Source organism: Peromyscus leucopus, chromosome 4 (assembly GCF_004664715.2).
Source record: "Peromyscus leucopus breed LL Stock chromosome 4, UCI_PerLeu_2.1, whole genome shotgun sequence".
Lineage (NCBI taxonomy): Eukaryota > Metazoa > Chordata > Mammalia > Rodentia > Cricetidae > Peromyscus > Peromyscus leucopus.
In genome coordinates, this window is record NC_051066.1 from 81,183,735 (window position 1) to 81,206,079 (window position 22,345).

Sequence of the window (22,345 nt, forward strand, 5' to 3'; positions counted from 1 at the left end):
AACATCAGCTTTGTTTCATTAACTCTTTGATAATATAAAAGTTTGCACAGTGCTTTTTAGTATGTAATGAGTTTTTCTTTCGGGTTTGATTATCTCATTTGATTTTTCTTGCTAGTCCCTGGGGATGAACTTGTTTTTATTGGGATAAATCTGCATTAGCTGTGAAAATAATACCGGGATAGATTACAGGCAATATTTAGGAAAGCAAATGGCATTGGATTTTTGACACTGGACTAGCATTTGAAAGGGATTAAGATTTAGCAGGGCCAGCTATGGTGCAGCACTTTGGGGGCTGAAGCAGGAGAATGAATTCTGGACCAGTGTGTGCTCCACGGTGAGATCAGGCCAGCCTGGACTCACAGTGAGACCATTTCCATCTCTTAATCACCCCACCAACCCAAAAGAAGATACATACTGGACATATACTACAGAAACCATTTCAATTTTTAATGTCTCTGCTCCTAGGGAGTTTTAGCTAAAGTGTGAACAAATTAGCATTATTAACTTAATTTCACTTGCTGTGCATTTTTTCAATAGTTAAAAGGTAGAATTTCAGAATTCAGACATTTATAATGAAAGTTTTCAGTGTTTTCTTTCTTTCCTGTTGAACTATCTGGATCTGAATTCAGTGATCTTTCTAGAGGGATTCCAAGAAGTTGAAATAGATGTCTTTAGTCTATCCAGTCCAAACTGGAATAGATAAAGACTAGAATGGTAATTATTTAGGGTTGGATTCTAATTTGGTGAAAAGACAAAATATTATCAAGACAGGGGAAGTCAGTTCCAGAGCTTTGTTTACTCAGCACAGGGCTCCAGTCAACAATGCACTTTAACAGGCAGGTAGATTTTTAAGTGTTCTCATCAGGAAAACTGCAGCCATCCTGCAATGTATACATATTTCAAAGCATCATATTGTACATCATAAATAACCTATAAGTATTGTATGTTTATATTTAGTGTTTCATAAAATGTAATGTATGTTATGGTTACTTTTATGATAAAATACTACAATGTCAAATTTTCTAGTTTAAATAGAAATTTTCTGTTTTTTTTCTGTTTTGGCACTACTGTTTGAACACAGGGTTCAGGCATATCAAGTACACAGTGTATCCCTGAGCTCCATATCCAACCCATAGTTTGTCTCTAACTACAGTTCTGTGGCATTAAAGTTTATTCGTTGTTTTGAAACCATCATTGCTAAGCCTCTAAGGTATTTTTTAAAATCTTCTCAAAGTGAAACTTTATCCATTAAACACTCTGAATTTGCTCCTTCCTTCCTATAACATCGAAGTTATAATTCTTTCTGCCTTCATTGATTTTTCTAGATAAGTCATATGTATAATCAGTGTATCAGTCAATTTGTGAATGTCTTATTTTTTGTGGATATTTATCCATGTTTAAAATACATCAGAATTTTCTTCACTTTGCACTGCATAGTATTCATTACACACATATGCCATGCTTTGTGTGCCCTTGATCCACAGAAAGGTATCTGAGTTGTTTCCACACTTCAGCTATTATAAGTAATACTACATCAGTATATGGTTATTATTGTTGTTATTACTACTATTTGTGTGTGCATATGTGTGTGTGTGTGTGTGTGTGTGAGAGAGAGAGAGAGAGAGAGAGAGAGAGAGAGAGAGAGAGAGAGAGAGAGAGAGAGAGAGAGAGAGAGAGAGAGGGAGAGGGAGAGGGAGAGGGAGAGGGAGAGGGAGAGAGAGGGAGCATTGTGGCAGTCAGAAAGCAGCTTTGTGGGATCAGTTCTCTCCTATCTTTACATGAATTCAGGGTCTTGAAACTGAGTAACCAGACTTCACTGGAAGCATGTTTACCTGATGAACCATCATGCTTGCCCAGTGTGATTACTTCTTATTGAATAATTTATTCTTTAAAATATTATTGAATCATCTTAATGGATAAACATACTTTACAAGACAGTAGGCAATGTGGGCATGACTGTCGTATTGTTACCAGATAGCACTCCTTTTCTAGCATAAGGAAGTTTAGTTAATAAGTATTTATCCTCTCCACTTATAAGTCTTGCTATTGGTTGTGCCATCTGTGTAGTGAACAGCTCAGATGTGGTAAGGAAAGGCATAGCTCAGAGGGCTGAAGCATACAGGAATCATGGGCAGATATGCAGATTTATTCATCTCTTAAAATTACTTGTCCACATCTAGAAACAAGCAAACTTTCTTTTGAGCTTTGTATTTCTGTCTTCTTAAAACTCTGGATGGTTTGGTAGCATGCTGGACCACTTTGGTCTGACCATGTTTCTGAAGGTGAGTAGCTGCCTCCTTTAGGCAAAATTTAACCTCTTCACTGAAACAGTTGCTCTGTAGTAACCTGTCTACTCATACATGCACAGCTCCTGGCACACATCCGTCTTCTGTGACTAGTCAAGATTCCAGGCATGTTTCAAGGGATAAAATTTATCTCACATTAAAAAAAAAAAAAGACAGGAAAATACCTCTTAAATTTTGTGTTAATTACATGTTTGAATGTTTTCAATGAATAAAATTAGTTACTAAAATAAGTTTTGTTGTTGTTGTTTTTCAAGACAGGATTTCTCTGTGTAATAACCTTAGCTGTCCTGGATCACACTCTGCAGACCAGGCTGGTCTCAAACTCACAAAGATCAGCCTGCCTCTGTCTCCTGGGTGCTGGAATTAAAGGTGTGCACCACCACTGCCTGGTTAAGTTTAAAATTTTTAAATAAAAAAATTATAGTGTAAGACTTGAACCCAGAATCTCCATTTTTATCTATTTGAATTTGGCTGATTGGTACGTTAGGAGAACATAGCTCACTCCAGCTGGGACGCGGTCTGCACAGGGCTTGTGAAGCCTATTGGGCAAAACTAACTGGTCCCTGTTCAATGCAATTCAAAACTTAAAAACAGTTTCACAAATAAACCCTTGCAATTGTTTTGATGCAACATTACCTTTGAACTTCAGTTAAGAAAATTATATTTTCTCCAAGGAATGTTGCTCTTCTCATCAGCAGAATTAAATTACAAACACTACTTTCAATTATTATAGTTGAATTTTGTTTCAAAAATCTATAGAATTTTTTCTCTTTATGTAAGTTCCTACTTTTGATCCTCAATTTGATTTCTTCTCTGCAAACTCTATATGTTTCCTGCATCTTTCTGTGTGGAAACAGCCAACTGCACCAACAGGGAGCCAGCAAGACATCTTTTGGATGATATAAAATAGTGGGCCTGCTTTGGAGTCCAGTAGATAAAGGTTCTCAGTCTCAGCTGGTCTAGTCTTATTTTTTCTCACCTATAAATGGCAATGATGAATGCCGGGCGTTGGTGGCGCACACCTTTAATCCCAGCACTTGGGAGGCAGAGCCAGGCGGATCTCTGAGTTCGAGGCCAGCCTGGGCTACCAAGTGAGCTCCAGGAAAGGCGCAAAGCTACACAGAGAAACCCTGTCTCGAAAAACCAAAAAAAAAAAAAAAAAAAAAAAAAAAAAATGGCAATGATGATTCCTTTTGGAGATATCGTGAAGAATGAGTAATACACTTTGTAAGATGCTTAATGAGGTGGCTAAGGACCTCCTTGTCAGCCCCTACTTGTTAACATCCAACTCAGAGAATCATTTCCCGCTGTGGCCCTGGTTTAGGGTAATTCTCCTTGTTGTGCTCCTTGGACTGCTGCTACTTGTTGAGTGCCTATCTTCCTCCTAGGAGTGGAAACTCTTTGAGGGCTTGTTGGTCACTGTTTCCTAGGGGTTAAACATAATCAGTATCCAATTAGCATTTTCAAAGGGCATCAGTGATGCTCAGTGCCATGCACGTGGCTCAGAACACCATGAGAAATGAAGATTTGTTTTCATTCTTCAGAGTTGACAGCTGTGGAGCTGTGGATCACGCTACACTTTGCTTGTTACAGTGCTTTCTTAGGGATGAGTGAGAAAATGTCAAGTATTTAGTTCAGCACATAGTAAGTCCCCAAGTTCTTCCTCCGAGGATGGGTGATGATAGTGATGAATCTGAAGATTGAACATCCACATAACCAAACTATCTGGACTCTAGATTAAACAGGGAGATAAAAAGTTAAGTTGGTTTCCTATACATGTATGATGAGTGATGTGACAATATGTCAAGCTCTATAATTCCCAGAGTGGCAAGCTTTTGGCCCTAGATATGAGGGACGATCTAGATGAGGTTAACTGAGGTGGAGGACCCACTCAGAATGTGGGAAACCACTCAAGGACTGAGGTTCCAGAATGCATAAAAAGAAAGGCATAAATATAAGTATCACTCCTTTGGCTTCCTCAAGCTTTGCCACATCTTCTTTTCCATGGTGGACTGTGTCCTAGAACTGTGAGCTAATAGAAACTTGTCCTTCTGGAAGTTGATTTTGGCCTGCATTTTGTCACAGTGCTGTGGAAAATGGTCAGACATCCAAAGTTAAACTTCCTGCAACAAGATGGCTTTGGAAGAGAAAGGCATTGTTCCCCTTTATTTTAGGTGTATTAGTGTCTGTCAGTTTTCTTTTGCACAGGACTTTGGGTATTCTAAAAAAAATAGAGGTTTACTTAGCTCATGATTATAGAGTCTGGGAAGTCCAAGAGCAGCACCAATATATGACAAATACCAAGAGAAGGCCTGGTTGCTGCATCAAAACACAGCACCTGTTGATACAGACAGCAAAAGTCATCAGGGAAATTCACTTCTGTAGAAGAAGGTAAGCATTCCAGCCATAGTAGTCTAGGATTTCAGTGCAGCTTTGTTAGGCTTATGTAGCATTCATACAGCATTTTCTATGTAACAGGCACTGGGAACACAGAGAGGAACAGACTGGAATTTTGCATCAGAGAAGCTCCCAGGCTCAATTTAAGGATACACAATAACTCTAAGTGCTGTCCTAACTACTGGGCACAGTTAATTCAGGAGCACAGTGATGGCTTCTTTAAACACGCATCTGTATGTTCAGGGTTGGGAACAAGTCAGAGCTGGCTTCTTGAATGACATAACTCCCTCCTTCTCTCTCCCCACTCTCCTCTCTTCCCTCTCTCCTTCTGTGTTATTCAAGGGAAGGGAGCATTACAGAGAAGAGTTGTAATTTGAACAGCAGCAAGGATGTGCATGAGTTTGTGTTTGTGCATATTTGCCTGCATGGGCGAGAGTGCTATGGGACAACGGGAATCTACTTCTTATGCTCATAGCTTCCCCAGCCCACAGTGTTGTTTGCAGCCATGTCACAGTAACCACTGTAGGAAATTCCAGATGCAGGGCAGAAGATTCTGAGTGAGGTGAAGGTGTTCTGGTGACTGGCTATATAACATGACAGCTACCATGGTGTAGGGCTAATAAGTGATGTCCAAGGATATGGGAGACATAGCAGGTAAGGAAGCAGAAGTTAGACGATGATACCATGACAAAGAACTCGCTTGGGCTGTATCCCAGTCTTGAGTGGACAGTGGCATGGTCAGAGTTTTGTCTTACATAGGATAAAAGGATAAAACTAAAAGATATGTAAGTTTTATACTGTTCAGAGTTTAAATGTTTGACCCAGTATGAGAGCTGTGTCCCCATGTGGCAATAACAAGTTGATGCACTGGATGCGACTCAAATTTTCTGGCTTTTGGTTAAAGCTCATGGAAGGATTATTCTTGATGGATAAAAGTGTATATTTATAATTAGCCTGTTGGACTCAGTTCAGATGACCCCAACTTTGTTGACAGTATTCAAACCATCATAAATGAGGCCAGGTGATAGAAGATGTCTGCCACCTTCTCTCCATTGGTGCAGTGGTTTGAATTAGATGCCCCCATTACTCTTGGGCATTTGAATAATTGGCCCCAAGTTGGTGGCTGTTTGGGGAGAATTAGGAGGTGTGGCCTTGCTGGAGGAAGTATGTCACTGGTTGTAGGGTCTGAGGTTTCCAAAGATTCATAGCATATAGAGTTAGCTCTTCCTGTTTCCTGTTTGTAGATAGAGATGTGAGCTCTCAGCTGCTGTTCAAGCACCATACCTGCCTGCTGCCATGCTCTCTATTATGATGGTGATGGACTCCTATCCCTCTGGAACCACAAGCACAAAGTAAACTCTTCTTTCTATAACTTGCCTTAGTCATGGTGTTTTCTTAGAGCAGCAGAAAAGTAACACAACAGTCTCCATCATGACCTCGGGCATACCAGTGAAACAGGACTTGAGTTTCTTTACAGGCTGCTTGATCTTCTGCTTCTTGGCCTTGACACACGCACTGAACACAAACATTTTGTCTTCTGGCTTCTTTACAGTCAGTCTAGTGTCCATGGGAAACTTAATGTTGGCACAGTGGCCAAGCTTTTGTTTCTTGAGAGTATTCTTACAAGAGTTTGTGTTGCTTCCAAAGTCATAGTGTTGTGGACCACCAGACTTGTGGATCTTCTCTGTGTTTGTGGATGGCTTTCCGTATTTCCTTCTTGACCCGGAAAGCTTTTGCTTTCATTTCAGATTTGGGAGGGGCAGGAGCTTCCTTCTTCACTTTAGATCTCATCTTGTGTGGGTTTGTGTTCACAAATGCAAGTGCCCAGTGCAGCCAGAAGAGGATGCTGCATCTCCTGGTGCTGGCGTTATAGGCTGTTATGAGCTGCCTTATGTGAGCGTTGGGAACTGATCTTAGATCCTATGCAAGACCAGCAAGTTATCTTAACTGAACTATGGAGCCATCTCTCTAGCCCTGAGAAGTATTCTGAAGTATCCTAAGTTTTGTCATTCCTGAGTAAAATGGTATGTTCACAGCTGAGCAGTTACATGCTTTATCATGGCGAAGTCAAGTTCACAGCCATGATGGCTGAGTGTGTCATGATTGTTATCTGTCAGTCAGGACCAAACACAGTAGGAAAAGATCAATAACTTTAAACACTGTAAGGGACTGGAGAGGTGGCTTAGTTAGATAAAGCACTTTTCATTCAAGGGTAAGAATCAGAGTTCAAAAACCTCGAACCTGTATAAAATCTGGGCTGGCATGGCTACCAACCTGTAATCACAGCATTTGAGAGGCAGAGACTAGTGGGTTCCTGTGAAAGCTAGTCACAGTAGCCAGGTCTGTGAGCACCAGCAAGAGACCCCACCTCAGTAAATAGAGAATAACAGAGGAAGACACCCAGGGTCAGTGAGCAATCATTAATGGCTAGGCTCACTATATGAAAGACAAGAAGACACCCAGTGCCAATCTTTGGCCTCTATACATACATGAACCATGCACAGCAAATGCACATGTGCATCACACTCATGTACCTACATGCATGTGAGCACATGTGCATATGCACCGCTTCCCCCTCCCCACAGAATGTGATAACAGAATGGAATACATATATAGGCAGAAAGAGAGTAAATAAGTAGACTAAATAGCTCCCATAAGCAAATGGGCCATAGGCTAAAGTGTTGCATACATGGTTCTGGTGATACAGAGGAAATGAAGACGTGTTCCACAAAAGGCAATCCGAGAAAGGGTGAGAGAGGACTTTATTAGACAAAGAAGGGGATATTTTTCCCAAGGCACTTTTAGAGGTCACTTGATGTCTCAGCTTAGTGGTGTCATGCTCAAGCATGTCCTGGTTTGGGTGGTAGACTATCTGGTGACCTTGCAAACTGCAACAGTATGTGGAGATTCTAAGTGTTCCATCAGAACAGTTCTCTTTTGGGGAGCATGGCTCTGCCCATCTTCCAGCAGGGCCTGTGATAGAGCAAAAGAGTTGAAGCATGAAATAACAGCATGCATGTTCTCCTCTTGTCTCCTGTATTATGAAGTCTAGTTTGTATTTAAATACAAAGGAAATTTATAGAACACTAGGTATGAAACTAAAATACATGAACTGGGGGAGTAAACTTTTAAAACATTCCTGGTTATGTTGTTTGTTAGTTTACATAAGTCTACATATGAGAACACAGGTGTGAGCACATGTCTAAAGGCACACTCACCTGTGTACACACACTGGGGGCCAGAGATTGACTTCAAATGTCTATCTCTATTGTTTGTGTCGTATTTTATGGAAAGACGGTCTCTGGTTTTCACCACTTATAAATGGTCTAGCCAGTGAGACCCAAGGATCTATCTGTTTCTGTCACATCCCACCGTGCCGAGCTGTTCACAGGGGTACTGGATATAAAATCCAGGTTTTCATGTTGCACAACCAGAACTTTACCCACTCTAGTAATGGGCAAATAATAATTATATGTATTTGTGGGGTACAATGTGATAGTGATATACATATACATATATATATATATATATGTATCATATCATATAGAATGCTTACCTAAAACAGATTGACATATCTGTTACTTGCATAATTATCATTGACTACTGGTCAGAATAGTTTCAGCCTACTCTTGGCATTTTTGAAACACACAGTAATGTTATTAACAGTAGTTACTATGGTCTGTAATGGTTCATAAAAACTTTTTCCTCCTGTCTAATGTACTTGTATCCTTTGGCTCTTAAGAATGGACTATTAGGTTAGTTCTAATTGTTTAAGAATTTTTTTGCAGCATTTTAGTCAAATGCATTGATACTAATACATAAAATACATATTTCTGGGGTATTGTGATATTTTGTTGTGTCTATATATTGTTTAATGTTTAAATTAGGATAAATCTATCTATGCCCTCAAACATCTATCAGTTCTTCATATTGAAAACCTATAAACTCCTAGCTTTTCCAATCATTTTATTGCACTGATAAAAGAGTGCACATGTATGTGTGCATACGACGAGGACAACATACAAGTTGAAGACAGACAACAGCTGTGGGGGTTGATTCTTTCCTTCCCACACGAGGAACCCAGGAACTGGACTCAGCTTATCAGCTTTGGTAGCAAGTACTTCTCCTCTCTTAGTCATCTCACTGGCCTCTTCTAGCTTTTTGGAACATACACTTTTTGGAATAGCACACCACAACACCTTACTCTTCATTAACTGTAGCTTAGAACCCACTCATCCACTCTCTCTTCCTTCCTTCTTGTCTTAGTTAGGGTTTCTATTGCTGTGAAGAGACATCATGACCATGGCAACTCTTTTATTATTATTATTATTATTATTATTAAGAAATTTTTTCATTCATTTTATGCACCAAAGATCCCCCTCTTTCCTCCTCCCACCCCCAGTGTTCCCCTCCCAATGCACCCTCACTCCCACCCACAAGAAGGCAAGGCCTCCCATAGGGAGGCACATTCAGTAGAGGCAAGTCCAAGCCCTTCCCCGCTGCCTCAAGGCTGCATGAGGTGTCCCATCATAGGTAGTGGGCTCCACAAAGCACACTCATGCACCAGAGATGAATTCTGATCCTACAGCCATGGGGCCTCCCAAGCAGACCAAGCTACATAACTGTCTTGCCATGTAGAAGGCCTAGTCCAGTCCCATGTAGGCTCCACAGCAACTGATCCAGCTTTCATTTGAAGATACAACTATTCAAAATCAGCAACCTGTCAAAGAATAAGGCAATAACTTCTTTCTGTTAACATAAAATCCATATATTTTATATACACTTACATGTCTATGTATATACAAAGAAAAGTGCTTAGTTACTAAATATAAAACTACTAGTATCCCTAAGTACTTATTAATATCTGTATTTATTTTATTAGAACACATTAATAAGTCTAAAAGATTTTAATAAGTTTCAGTGACAATTCTGACAGTAAATTTCCATCTAGTTTCTTTTTTGAATAATAAAAATAAATTCTCCTAGACACACAATTCTAAAAATGCATTTATTTTCTAACTAATTTCATAAAAGTCAGTTTGTGCTAATAGAATTATATTTTAAAATTTTGGCTTTTATAATTTTATGCTTCAATATGAAGGAAAAGTTGCAAATATGTCTGTAACTATCTAGCTCTTTCCTCCCCCACTGTATTTATTCTGTTTTCTGATGGAGCCAGGACTTAATTAAGAGTCGTGGGCGCTGGAGTTAGACATGCCTGGATCTGAATCCCAGCTCTTCAATTTGCTTTGCCTTGGCTTCTGAGCAAGTTACTTGACCTCTGCAAACATCATTTGCACAACCGGCTGAGTGACACGGTGTGTCTTGAGTGCCAGAGCCGTGTGACAGCAGGACCCAGCCCTCGCGTCCGCTCATCTTTGTTCTCCTCTAGTTCACTTTTCAGAAGCAGTAAATACAGGTAAAGGTGGTTTTTAAGTAAGAATCTAAAAACCTTCCATTGTTGTATATTGGTTGACACGTTCTTTTATTTTTAAATGAAAATTTAGTAAGGCACGAACAATTTTAAAACCAAATGTGATGGTACTTCTTATCTTTTTTATAAATTTTAGGTTTTCCTTTGAACTGTAGTTTATCATCTTAAAAATTTTGGTTTGGTTTTTGCAATGCTATGGCTCAAACTCACGGCTTTACACAGGCTAGACACACATTCTGGCACTGAACAACATCCCCAGATCATTAAATTTCCTTTCCAATGATGAGATGAATTTAGTAAGGAGGAAGTGATATGGAGTAATTGTGAGCAAACAGAAGATAATAAAGAAGGCAATGGCTTAGACACATCGGCAGATAATAAGAAATAAAGCAGTAAGTACAGAGCATCTGCACTACAAAGAAGGGTGAGCAGAGACTGTTGAAAACTTGTGATAGAGATAAGCTAAGGTGAATAAGACAGCAGAGGACCAGAGGACCCCTAAACTCACTGTTCTTGGTCGCTGTTACTAATATTTGGACATATAACCTCACTATGTACTGATGTATATTTAAGGTCTTGTTTACCTTTCTATACCTAGTTTTTTCACCTGACATACTGTCTCTATCTTCTATTGTTAAATGAAATTCATTAAATATATTACTGGGTAATACATAGCATTATTTTAAATAGATGATGATAATCTAGTCTAGGAGCTTAATTCTGAACACTGACATATTACCAGTCATTGAGAATATTTTTCATCCACGCAGTTAATTTGGTGGTTGGTATGCATATCTGTAGTTAGTTCCTGCAGAAAAGTTCCCAGAGATAGGGCTACTGGATGCAGAGTTCTAGTCCTTTCTAGGACTTGATATCCATTGCCAGATTTCCCTTTGCCAAGCTGTCATACTTGAGTTTCCCCAAAGTCAATGGTCCTTAAACTCAAGAATCCTTACCAGTATTTTAGAAAGTTTGATGAGAGAACACATATCATTCTTTAGCGTGAGTTCTTCCATTAGTATTAATGTTGAATTTGTTTTGTATTTTTCATATTTACATTGTATGTGCATGTGTGCGTGTGCCTGTTTGTGTTTCTGAGTATACTTGTATGTGGAGTGGGGTGAGCACACTTGTGCTTGTAAGTGCAGAGACCAGAGGAGGAGGTTGGGTAATCTCCTCTAACACAGAGTCATGTCTCACTGAACTGCTTCTCAGAAGATATGACTTTCTATACATTACTTTCTAGGGACAAGAGTTTCCCTTGTCTGGCTTAGTGACTCATCTGGCCTCATCTTGACTGATTGATGGTACCAGTCACTTAACTTCATGCATTACAACTTACCTATCTCTGACTCCCCCAGTCTCATAAGTAATCAAGAGTTGTTATTGTTAAATAGGAAGGTTACATGGCATTCCTAATCAGGAGAAAATATGTAGACAAAGAGAAGGGTTTATATGATCGAGAATTGTTGAGACCAAGGTTGGATAAAGCACAGGGACAAATAGCCAAATGAATGGAAACACATGAATTATGAACCAATAGCTGAGGGGCCCCCAACTGGATCAGGCCCTCTGAATGGGTGAGACAGTTGATTGGCTTGATCTGTTTGGGAGGCATCCAGGCAGTGGGACCGGGTCCTGTGCTCAGTGCATGAGTTGGCTGTTTGAAACCTGGGGCCTATGCAGGGTCGCTTGGCTCGGCCTGGGAGGAAGGGACTGGACCTGCCTGGACTGAGTCTACCAGGTTGATTGCAGTCCTTGGGGGAGGCTTTGCCCTGGAGGAGGTGGGAATGGGGAGTGGGCTGGGGGGAAGGAGAGGGTGGTGGGAGGGGGGAGAACAAGGGAATCCGTGGCTGATATGTAGAACTGAATGGTATTGTAAAATAAAATTTAAAAAAAAATTACATACTTTCAAAAAAAAAAAAAAGTTAGAACACGGCTACAGAGGCAGGGCCAAGCCTGTGCTACATTCCCTACAGAAATTAAGAGGGCTAGAACTTACAGTTGCTTACAAAAATAGAGAAGGGAATTTTTAAAAGGCAATTTAAAATTTTCAGTTGCCAAGTCAGCTTAGTGTGAAGTGTCATGGAGAATTGTCTTTTGTATGATTGTATATAAACTGTAACAAAACATTACTGATTTAAGATAATTATGTATCCTCTGATTATCAAATATTGTGAAGGTTTGACTTATAAATTCTCTCTTCAGACAAGTTGTCCTCTAGGAGCTACACAGTAGAAAAGAAAGTTTTTCTCAAAAAAATATGGAAGTATAGAGAAGGAGGCTAGGCTATGGAAGCCTGGGCTGGAATACATGGCCCTGGATCTCTGAATGGATTTGCATCACGGACAGTTTTGAATTGGATTTCTCTCCTTCCCTAAGATGAGAAGTGGTATTTGAAATTTTCTCCACAAGGAGAATTTCTTGAGATTATGCTGTAAGAAGTGGGGCTGGGTCAGGACTCAGAGCCCTCAGCCTGGAACTGAATTACGCTTAGACGACTCTGAGAGCATGGTGTTGAGACACTATAGAGCTAAGAGTGAGTCCTCCGGTTCCCTCATTAGAGTGCTGGGCACTTGACATGTAACCCTTCCTCTTATGTCTGAATTCAGAAATAGGTTAAGTACGGGTTCACACAAGTGTCTGTCCCCACTTAGTCTCTGTGAAGCATCCTCTATCACATCCAGCCCTTTCTGCGCCTGACTGAATCTCCTGTGGTCTCATCCTGGCTTACCCCTCAGTCTCAGCTAGACTTCCTTTTCCCAAAGCTATGTCTAGCCACTTTATCAACTTTACTTAAAGCTAATTTCATAATATAATGTTAAATGACATTATTATTAATTAATAACAATACTTCCTATTACCATTTTCTCTTCTTTTCCTGGTAAGCTACTACTTCTTATTGATGGGTTCTCCATCTTGAAACACTCTAATCTTAAGTATTTTTAGTCTTATAGGTTATATATCCATGATTATCTATTTCATATCAAATATTTTTTGGTGCTTTATTGTTTTTTTCATTGTCCTATTAACCCCCCTGTTCTTTGATACTAGCCTGTTTGTGTCTGGGGAAGGTCTGTTACATTCTGTTGCATGGTGGAGATGGATGGCGTTATCTGACGTGATTTTCTAAGTTGCATGTGTGCGTGAGACTGATGATTCAATTAATTTCCTGTGTTCCCTCCTTGCTTACACCTTCAGCTTTATCTAATTAAAAGCAGGGGAGGGATGTAGAGATGGCTCAGTGCATTGTGGCACCTACTGACAGCCGGAGTTCAATCCCCGAGACTCACATGGTGGAAGGAGAGGAGGCGACTCCTACAAGTTGTCTTCTGACCTCCATGTGCAAGTCATGCCATGCTCCCACCAACCCCAACACAAAGTGAATGAATACAAATATTCTGAAAAGAGATTTGACCTAAAAAAGTGTTTGGCCTGATGGTATCAGAGACATTTTTATAATAATATAATAATATAATATAATATAATATAATATAATATATAATATAAGGACCATTTATTAAATAGATATGCTTGTATTTGTTATTTACCCAAATTAACTATAAACATTGTGCTTCTTTATAGTGTCTGAATAAATGGTAGCTATCTAACAAATATCAAGATGAAATAGTATTTATGATGAATTTATCTGACTAACTTTAACGTTTTATTGTATTGCCTTTCTGAATTTAGGTGTCATCAGAGATCGCTGCTCTGCCTCCGAGCTGATTAAAGCTGCCACACGCCTGCAGGACCTTTAATCTTAAGCCAAAGATCATTGGGATTTCCTTATTGAAAGAGTCAATATCACTTCTTAAAAGAGTTTTATTACTCTCTCCAAAATCTGCTACCTACTGAATACACCTTCTCTGTCATGGATAAAAGAAGTATGTGAATGTGGGAGCATGTGTGCTCACACATAGACACACACACACACACACACACACACACACACACACACACAAACTTTGAAAACTCCATTTGGTTGTCTCAAGAATTAACCTTTCTGCTTACAGCAAGAACAGATAGAATTCCTTTGACATGCTAACCTGTTCATCAGTTTGATTTTGTGCATTTGAACTTTTCAAACCGTTGCCTGAATGTCAGATTTATCTCTGTTGACAAGTAGGAAATCTAAAGTATCATCCTGATCCAAATTAAGATGCTACAGATTCATTTGTCTCTCAACTCTTTTGCCAATATTTTTGTGTGTCTACTCTTTATCAGTCCCATTGTTCATTTTTAGAAACAAACGATTTAGGCTGACAAAACTGAGAATTTGACTTGGACATCATGCTAGGGAATAGTATCTTCCCCTGCTCTTCCTGCAGCCACCTCCTGTTCCCATACATAAATGGCAGCCAGCAATGGCTAGAAACAAAGGCTCTCCCAGCCCCTGAATACAGTGACATTCATTCTGGGAGAAGCAGGGCCAGCTTTTTGAAAGCCGACTTCTTCAGCTCAACAATAACACACAATGAGTTATTGACTTGTTTATATACGGAGTCTTTTCAGTAACTAACTCTGACTCCCACAGTCTGGACAAATGATTGATTTCGTGGTTAGAAAAGGAGAGGGCTCCTGCACTAAACTCTGTAGTGCCAACTATTTTTTCCCCATTTGTTCTATAACTGAATAGGACCTTATTAAAATGCACTTTCCAAAAAAATACCTGCAGCTGTCCTTTATAACCATGTTTTGTATATATAAATAAGTAATTTGTCCCAGTCTTTTGTATATTAACAGACCATTGGGAAGCCTGTCAATATATATGAAGGGTGGTTATCTTATTGTTTATGCTAAACTGTATTGCCTATATTGATCCACATGTAAACTATGGATCAAATAATGTAGCTGTAGATCAATATTTACTGATGAAAATCTTAAATGAATTCAGTATTCTTACAGGGCATGCTGATTTACTAAAAGCACTCTACACAAGGCATATTGTATACTTCATCCTTGCTCTTTAGTTTCTCTTTTGAAATACAAAAGCCATGTGGAAAGCCACAGTTCAGGACCATGAGAGTTTAGATGCACTAATAGGCTTTCCCCCCTTTGGGTAGAACTTATCTGGAATGTCAGCATGAATTAGGTGGAGAGAGCAAACCAGCTTGTTTTAATTACTGTTTTTTTTCTAATGATATTAATAATTTAAATCTAGAGTGACAATTTTATAGTTATTTTCTTTTTGTAAAATACATTTTATCTATCATGTTAAAATTTTTACAGGAGCTTTATGATTCTCATAAACATACTTCAGAATACTTAAGAGGCATATAGCAGAAAGGCAGTCAGCCATTAATGATGTGTATGAGACAAGATCACTGCTGTTTAGGTTACATTTGTCTAAGAGGTCTTGAGCTTGCTTTTCATTGGAGGATGTCCGTAGGAGACCTCCATGAGCCTGCAGGCATTTGACGCATCCTTCAAAAATTAAGCGTGCTTTCAATTACAAAGCCCAAGTGTTATATCAAATTCCGTATCACTAAACTGCTACTTTTAGGTCTTTAGAGATGGACTGATATCTGAACCCTTAGTGTCAACAATCAGTGTTTTAAATAAAATGTACTTTGAAAAATCAAAGATAATGGAAACCATTTTGTTAGATTCTATTGTCTCAGGTCTATTTTTGTGGGACTCTTTCCTTTTTTTTTTTTTTTATTTATTCCGTTTTCTTTTTCATCACTGGGGATTGCACAAGGGGCCAAATGCATGAGGAGCAAGCCCTCTCCACCAAGACAAATCCCCAGGCCCTTTATAGAAAATGCCCTCAAACCTTCGCTGCCTTCCTTGAATTTAGCCTTTTTTGATCGTGTGTGTATCTAACCAGACTTTTCCTTAAAACATTTCCATTAACTTTTCTCCTCTTTCTCCTTCTGGTCTCGGCCAGTCTCTTGATTGTTCCTTTCTGGTTTTCGCTAGTTCAGAATGATCCAAACTCTGCCTGGTTACAATGTGCTTTCCTATTAATTTATTATATTCTGAATTGTACAATGAAAATGTGAGGAATTTCCCCTATATTTGAAGGGAGCAATACGTGTTCAGAACAAAATGACACCCCCTCTTACTCTACTTGACAAGGATTTTTGAATTTACATAAATTTTAGCATTGCTTATGATTTCTACCTTTTTAAGTCTTTATCTTCTTTAATAGAAAAAAGCCCCATAAATTTTAACTTAATTAACATTTTGCATATTTGAGATAAGGCAGCGAATTGATAGCATCTAGTTACTTTTTTTATTGTTGTTGTCTTAATGAAGAACAGGGACCAGGATGGTCTCATCCAAAGTGGCAGGAGAGAAGAATCTAACTCTGTTTGTCATATCTTGGGTTTGAGAGAAAGATGTCGTTAGCACTGCATATTGTCTCAGATGAAATCCCACTCTCTTCATTTGACTCTAAATGATTAAATTAAAACCTACTTGTCCTGAAATGGCTTCCCTGTTTCCAGTAAAGACCCCATGTGCTCATTCTCAGGTCTTATCAAACACACCCTATCTAACACTGTCACACTATGGTTTTTCTTTACGATGTTGTTAGGGTTTCCCTCTGCACACATAGATTCGTACAGCGTTTGTTTGAGGTTGGGAATTGCAATTGAGGTGATTTCTCCCACGACTGCAGTGCTGTCAGAGGGAAAGCGTTTTCACCTTCTGAAAAGTTACTTCCTGCTGTTCCAGATGGCATGGCCCAGGGAACCTCATTAGAATCCTACCTCTCTGTGTGGTACCCAATGCCTCGGTTTTTGTTTTATTTTTTACTTCCCTTAAAACAAACTGTTCTGAATATTCCCCGCCCCTCTCTCTCCTCTCTCCCTTCCTCCCTCCTTCCCTCCTCACCCTCCCTCCCTCCCTTCCTTCTTTTATTTCTTTTTCAATGCTTTAAAGAATAAATAAACCTGATTGTCATGGACACATGCATATAATCCCATATTTGGGGATGTGGAGGGAAAAGGATTCTGAGTACTAGACCAGCCTGGGAAACAAGGCACAAATCCTGTCTTCTAAAGTCAAGGGTTGGTGGTATAGCTGAGTAGGTGAGTTCTGCTCTACATACATATGACTTTGAGTTCTAGTCCCAGCACTGAAAAAATAACAGAAAACGATGAGTTTGAGGATATTCTCCAGTGTCTGTCTTCTATCTCCTTATCACCTGAGATGAGAACTCTCCTGATAAATGATCAATGAGATATGAGATCAGACTTAGTCTATATAAAGACTTGATATTTACATCTTTATAGTGTTATACTTCTGTGCTATATTATTACAGTAACAAATATTCATTAAAGAGAGTAATTGTAAAAATAGTCATATGTGATGATTAAAAATAACAGTTTAATCAGTGATTCTCAATCTAGGTCAATGTTGGACTTGGTAAACTGCTACTTGCTGGCAAAAATTCAGTCTACCACCTACTTCTTACTGAAATATAGCTCATTTGCTTATATCTTGTCTATTTCCTACTATAAGAGACTGCTAACATCCCATTTCCCTTCCCATAAAACCTAACCTGTTGACAAAGTCTTTATAGGTCATAACTATAACAACTCTGTGAGTTTGAGGCCAGCCTGGTCTACAAAGTGAGTTCCAGGCTATCCAGAGTTACAAAATGAGGCCCTGTCTCAAAAAATATTGTTAAATACTTGACTTCAGAGGGCTCTTTATCAAACTCTTGTTCTGTTTGTTTCTAATTGTGTTGTTCTGTTGAATGAATCTTATTGTGTGAGTTAATCTTCCTTTGATGAAAGTAGTATTTTATTTCCACAAGATTAGTTATAATATGAAATAGATCACATTCATAATTTTATAAACCAAAGGCTAGAAACAGTAGAAATAATATACAAATGGAGCTGGTTGGAGGTAACTGTCGAGCTGTATAGAGACACAATCTTCTGTTATAAAATATTGGAAATAATTTTAGCACAGTGCAGCGTATGAATGAACACTTTTGTTGTAGTCCTTGACTTCTTATCCCAACATAATGGCAGCCTCCTTATTCTGTTACCTACATTGAAATTTTTTTGATAGAAGGGCTCAACCTAATTTTAAAAGTTGTAAATGCTTTAAAAAATCTTAACCAATGTCTAATTGATTAATTGGTAATGTCTAATGTCTAATTGGCAATGTCAACTCAGGACTTACCCTCCTCATTAGATTTTCCAAGTTGTATATTTAAAAAAGAAAGTTAAAATTTCAATATGTTAAGTGTTTTGACTATTAAAAAATCATTTCTCTACTTAATCTAAATAAGTTTTTTCATGTAAACACATCAACATTAATCAAAAATTAGTTGTTTGAATACATGTTGCTGTTGATTGTCAGAGGTTCATGTTGATTCTTTATATCTTTTAGTTGAACTTGATCATGAATGATCAGAAATCGAAAATCACAGAAAAGGCCATTCTTTCAATGACACCAGAGGAATACCAGAAGTCACAAGAAGATGTAAGGAATGTATTTTGCTAATGATATTGAAATGAAAATGTACAGTTATTTTGAAATTAACAGAAATTTTGGCTCGAGTATTACAGTAAATCAACTCTTGTTAATTCTTAAAAGCTGAGACCAGAAAAAAAAAAAGCTGTTCAAAACTGGTAATTATTTTATTGGTGTAGGCACCCTGAAAAATAATATATGCCTGAAAGAACAAATCTGTCGTGATTTTGTGAAAAATCATGAATGTTTCTCCAGAAATTTTACAAGTTACTACATACTACATGAAAATGAGGTTTACAACATTCCAGCATCAGGAAGTGTAGAGTCTTTGAATCTTTGATAACTCTAAATTGTGTTTGTATTAACTAATGTCTAAGGAGAGAATCCTTGCTCTGAATTTTAGAAATGCTAACGAAGTGATCGTCTATCAAGGGAAAGCTGTAGTTTACAAATGTCAAACCTAAGCGAGCTAATCATCAGATTCTGCCGGCAATATTGTAATGAAGAACTATTAAATCAGGCCTCCTCTCCAAAGCCCACGCTGGGAAGCTGACAGCGTATTCCATAAATGAAATAATAACACAAAATTGGTGCCAGACAAAGGGGGAAAATGATTTTCATGTCGCTTCCTGGAATGCAAAAGCATTTAATCTTTCAGAGGAGTGGGCATGGATTTGCTAGTCTCTGTGTACTACACTGTGAAAAATAAATCTATAACCAATGTAAAGGATAAGATAATGTATACATTTAAAGAATAAACTTTCTGCATAAATTTAACCAATTTGAACATTGGTTCTAAGCAATCTATCCAAAGTTTAAGGTTTTAGTATTTTTTTATCTTAATGACTGTATCATCCCTTCTGACTATATATTTCATAGCAGATGACCAATAAGGTGTATCAGACTTTCTGCATGAATTCAACTCATAGGTGAAAATGTGGTACTATTAGGGACGTATACATCCAGTATTAAAGATGGCATTGTGAGCATTGATTAGAATACTTAGTAGGGAATATTTTGTAAAACATAACTGTAACTATTTCCTGTAACAATTGTATAGATTTAAGTTATAGTTTTGGCTCCTTCCACTTAATAGTTACAAGGTAAATGACTCGGTTGCTAGTTAAAAATTCAAAAATATTATTCCTTCTACTGGCTGGTATTGTGTGTCAACTTGACACAAGCTAAAGTCATCAGAGAGGAAGGAGCCTCAGTTGAAGAAATGCCTTTATGAACTCCAGCTGTTAGTGACCAATGGGGGAGGGCCCAGCCCCTGCTGGGTGGTGCCATCCCTGGGCTGGTGGTCCTGGGTTCTAAAAGAAAGCAGACTGAGCAAGCCATGAGGAACAAACCAGTAAGCAATTCCCCTCCATGGCTTCTGCATCAGCTCCTGCCTCCAGGTTCCAGACCTGCTTGTGTTCCTGTTCTGACTTCCTACAATGATGAGGACCTATATAATCTGGAAGTGTAAGCCAGAGAAATCCTTTCCTCCCCAACTTGCTTTTTTGGTTGTGGATTTCATCGCAGCAATAGAAACCCCAGCTAAGATATTCCTCTACATGTTTTACACATGTTTAACCAGATTTGGAGAGATTTTAATCTAAAATAATGATAGATGTTTTCTTAAGTATGTTTGCCTTTTGATGTATATTTTAATCATTGTATGCATGTGCATGTTTGTAGGTGTGAGTGTAGGGGTGGATGTACATGTCCATAACATGTGTGTGGAAGTTAGCTGAATAACCTTCGGGTTGGTCCTCACCTTCCACCTTGTTTGAGATATAGTCTTTACTGTTTGCTGCTGTACACATCAGTTAGCCTGCAAGTTTCTGGGGATTCCCTTTCTTCCACCTCTCGTCTCTCTGGAGGAGTGTTGAGATTACAGATGTGCACTATCACACCTGGCTTGATTGTGGATCCAAACTTAGGTTTTCCTGCCTGCATGACAGGTGCAATCCCAACAGATCCATCTTCTTTAGTCTTCCCTTTGCTGTTTTATGTAAAATTATATAATTTTATTGCAACTGAAAATTTAGTGGTCAAGGAAAATGATCATTATTTATATAAAGTATAATGGGAATTTAATAATTTAATAATTTAAAATTAAATTAAAGATTTAATAATTATCTTTTCTCAAAAGCATGATAATATTTGTTTATTTGGTATTTCTTTTATTAGCTTATCTGTTAACTATAAAAGCAGTGGATTTCATTGTGATATTTTCACACATGCATATTCACATTCTTACTACAGTTATGTATTTATTTAACACTATATGCATCAATGTTTTTTCAATACAACTTTAATTAGTTACATATTTAATTTGTCAGGTGCAACTCAAAAATGTTTTTTTTTTAATTTTTGTTTAAAAAATTGAACACATGGATAATTGCTAAATGATTGCTTGGAAAATGATTCCATTGGTTTAGATGTGTAGATTTCTGGGTTCAGGTTAGCAAAAGTGAAGTCAAGTTTTAGCTGCAGTTCATACACATATAGAGAAGTTACATCCTAATGGAAAAGGAAAGTGAGAAAATCAATTTTTTTTTTTCTCAGCTCAGTTGCTCCTTTCTTCATTTTGATGATGCTGGGGCTCGAACCCAGGGCTTTGTGCACACTGGCAAGAGCTCCACCCCTGAGCTGCGTCTCCAGCACCACACTTTGTTTCTACACATATAAAATTCTATGTCTATTTTAAAACCATGATTAAATGTCATAAAATCTCAGAGTTAGCTCCTGTTCTGCAGCCTGGACTTTTCTTTTAAAATGTGCTTTCGTTCAACATACTTTCCCCATGAAAACTGGAAATAATAATTATACATATATTGCAAAGGCTGCTTTGATACAATGACATGCTAAAGTTTTAAGATTTCCTTTGCAAATTTGTAATTCATTATTGTCATTTTAACAGTGTGTTATTCCAGGTTGTCTGAAAAGTAGATGCCAACATTGGATTAAATATGACAGTAAGATTGGGCAGAAGCACCCCTACTATTGTGGAAACAAGGAAAGTTTGCCAAAGCTGTTGATGTGTGTTTGAGACATAGTTAGCCATTGCTCCCAGGTGTGTGAGAGACTTAGTATCTGGTCATTGGTGCCAACTTGGTAAGAGTGTTCTGAAGAAGGCAAGCCATCTTTACTGAGATATACTCCTATAACTAGAGTTCTGTAAAGAACAGCTATAAAGCAGCCTGAGGATGCAGTTTCTATCAATGACATTGCATCATCCCATCTCCAAACAGGTAGTCTGGAAAGACATTTAAAATGCCTCCATTTTCAATGGTCTCTTCCCATACCAGTATATGGGGTGTCAGACTTTAAAGCCATCACATAGGGCAGCAAGGTAGATCTTCTTACCTGGGGAAACTTGTAGGAAAGTGTGACAACTTGGGGTCACGGTGTCGCAGTGAGAAGTACCACACACACCAGGATTCCAGCAGTTACACTGTAGCTCAGCTACCAAATCAGAGACACTTAGCTTTCTTCTAGCTCCCCTAATTTTTCTGGTCTTTTTTTTTTTTTTTTTTTTTTTTTTAAATCAATTCAAGACTGTGTTCTCCTTTGAACCTATTAAAACAATGTATTTGTGGGCAAAACAATGGCAAGATTTAGGAAGGTTAAAAAGTACTCATTAAGATCTGTGTTCCTTTTCTGGCTCATTTAAAGTATGTTACTAATGAAAACTTGTCTTTTTGTGTATGTACGTATGCATGCATATATGTGCTTGCTGGTGCAGGGAGGCTATTGCATGGTGCACATGTGGATGTCA

General features: G+C 38.3%; 1 protein-coding gene across 1 annotated transcript in view; it reads left to right on the forward strand.

Annotated features, from left to right (window-relative positions):
• The window catches only part of Dcdc1 (doublecortin domain containing 1), a gene marked incomplete at its 5' end in the record, with an annotated part of 409,318 nt that overhangs the window by 160,731 nt on the left and 226,242 nt on the right, over nt 1-22,345 (forward strand). Inside the window, 1 exon segment of the mRNA XM_037204436.1 lies at nt 18,493-18,585. Within this exon segment, the coding sequence (XP_037060331.1) occupies nt 18,493-18,585 (93 nt within the window).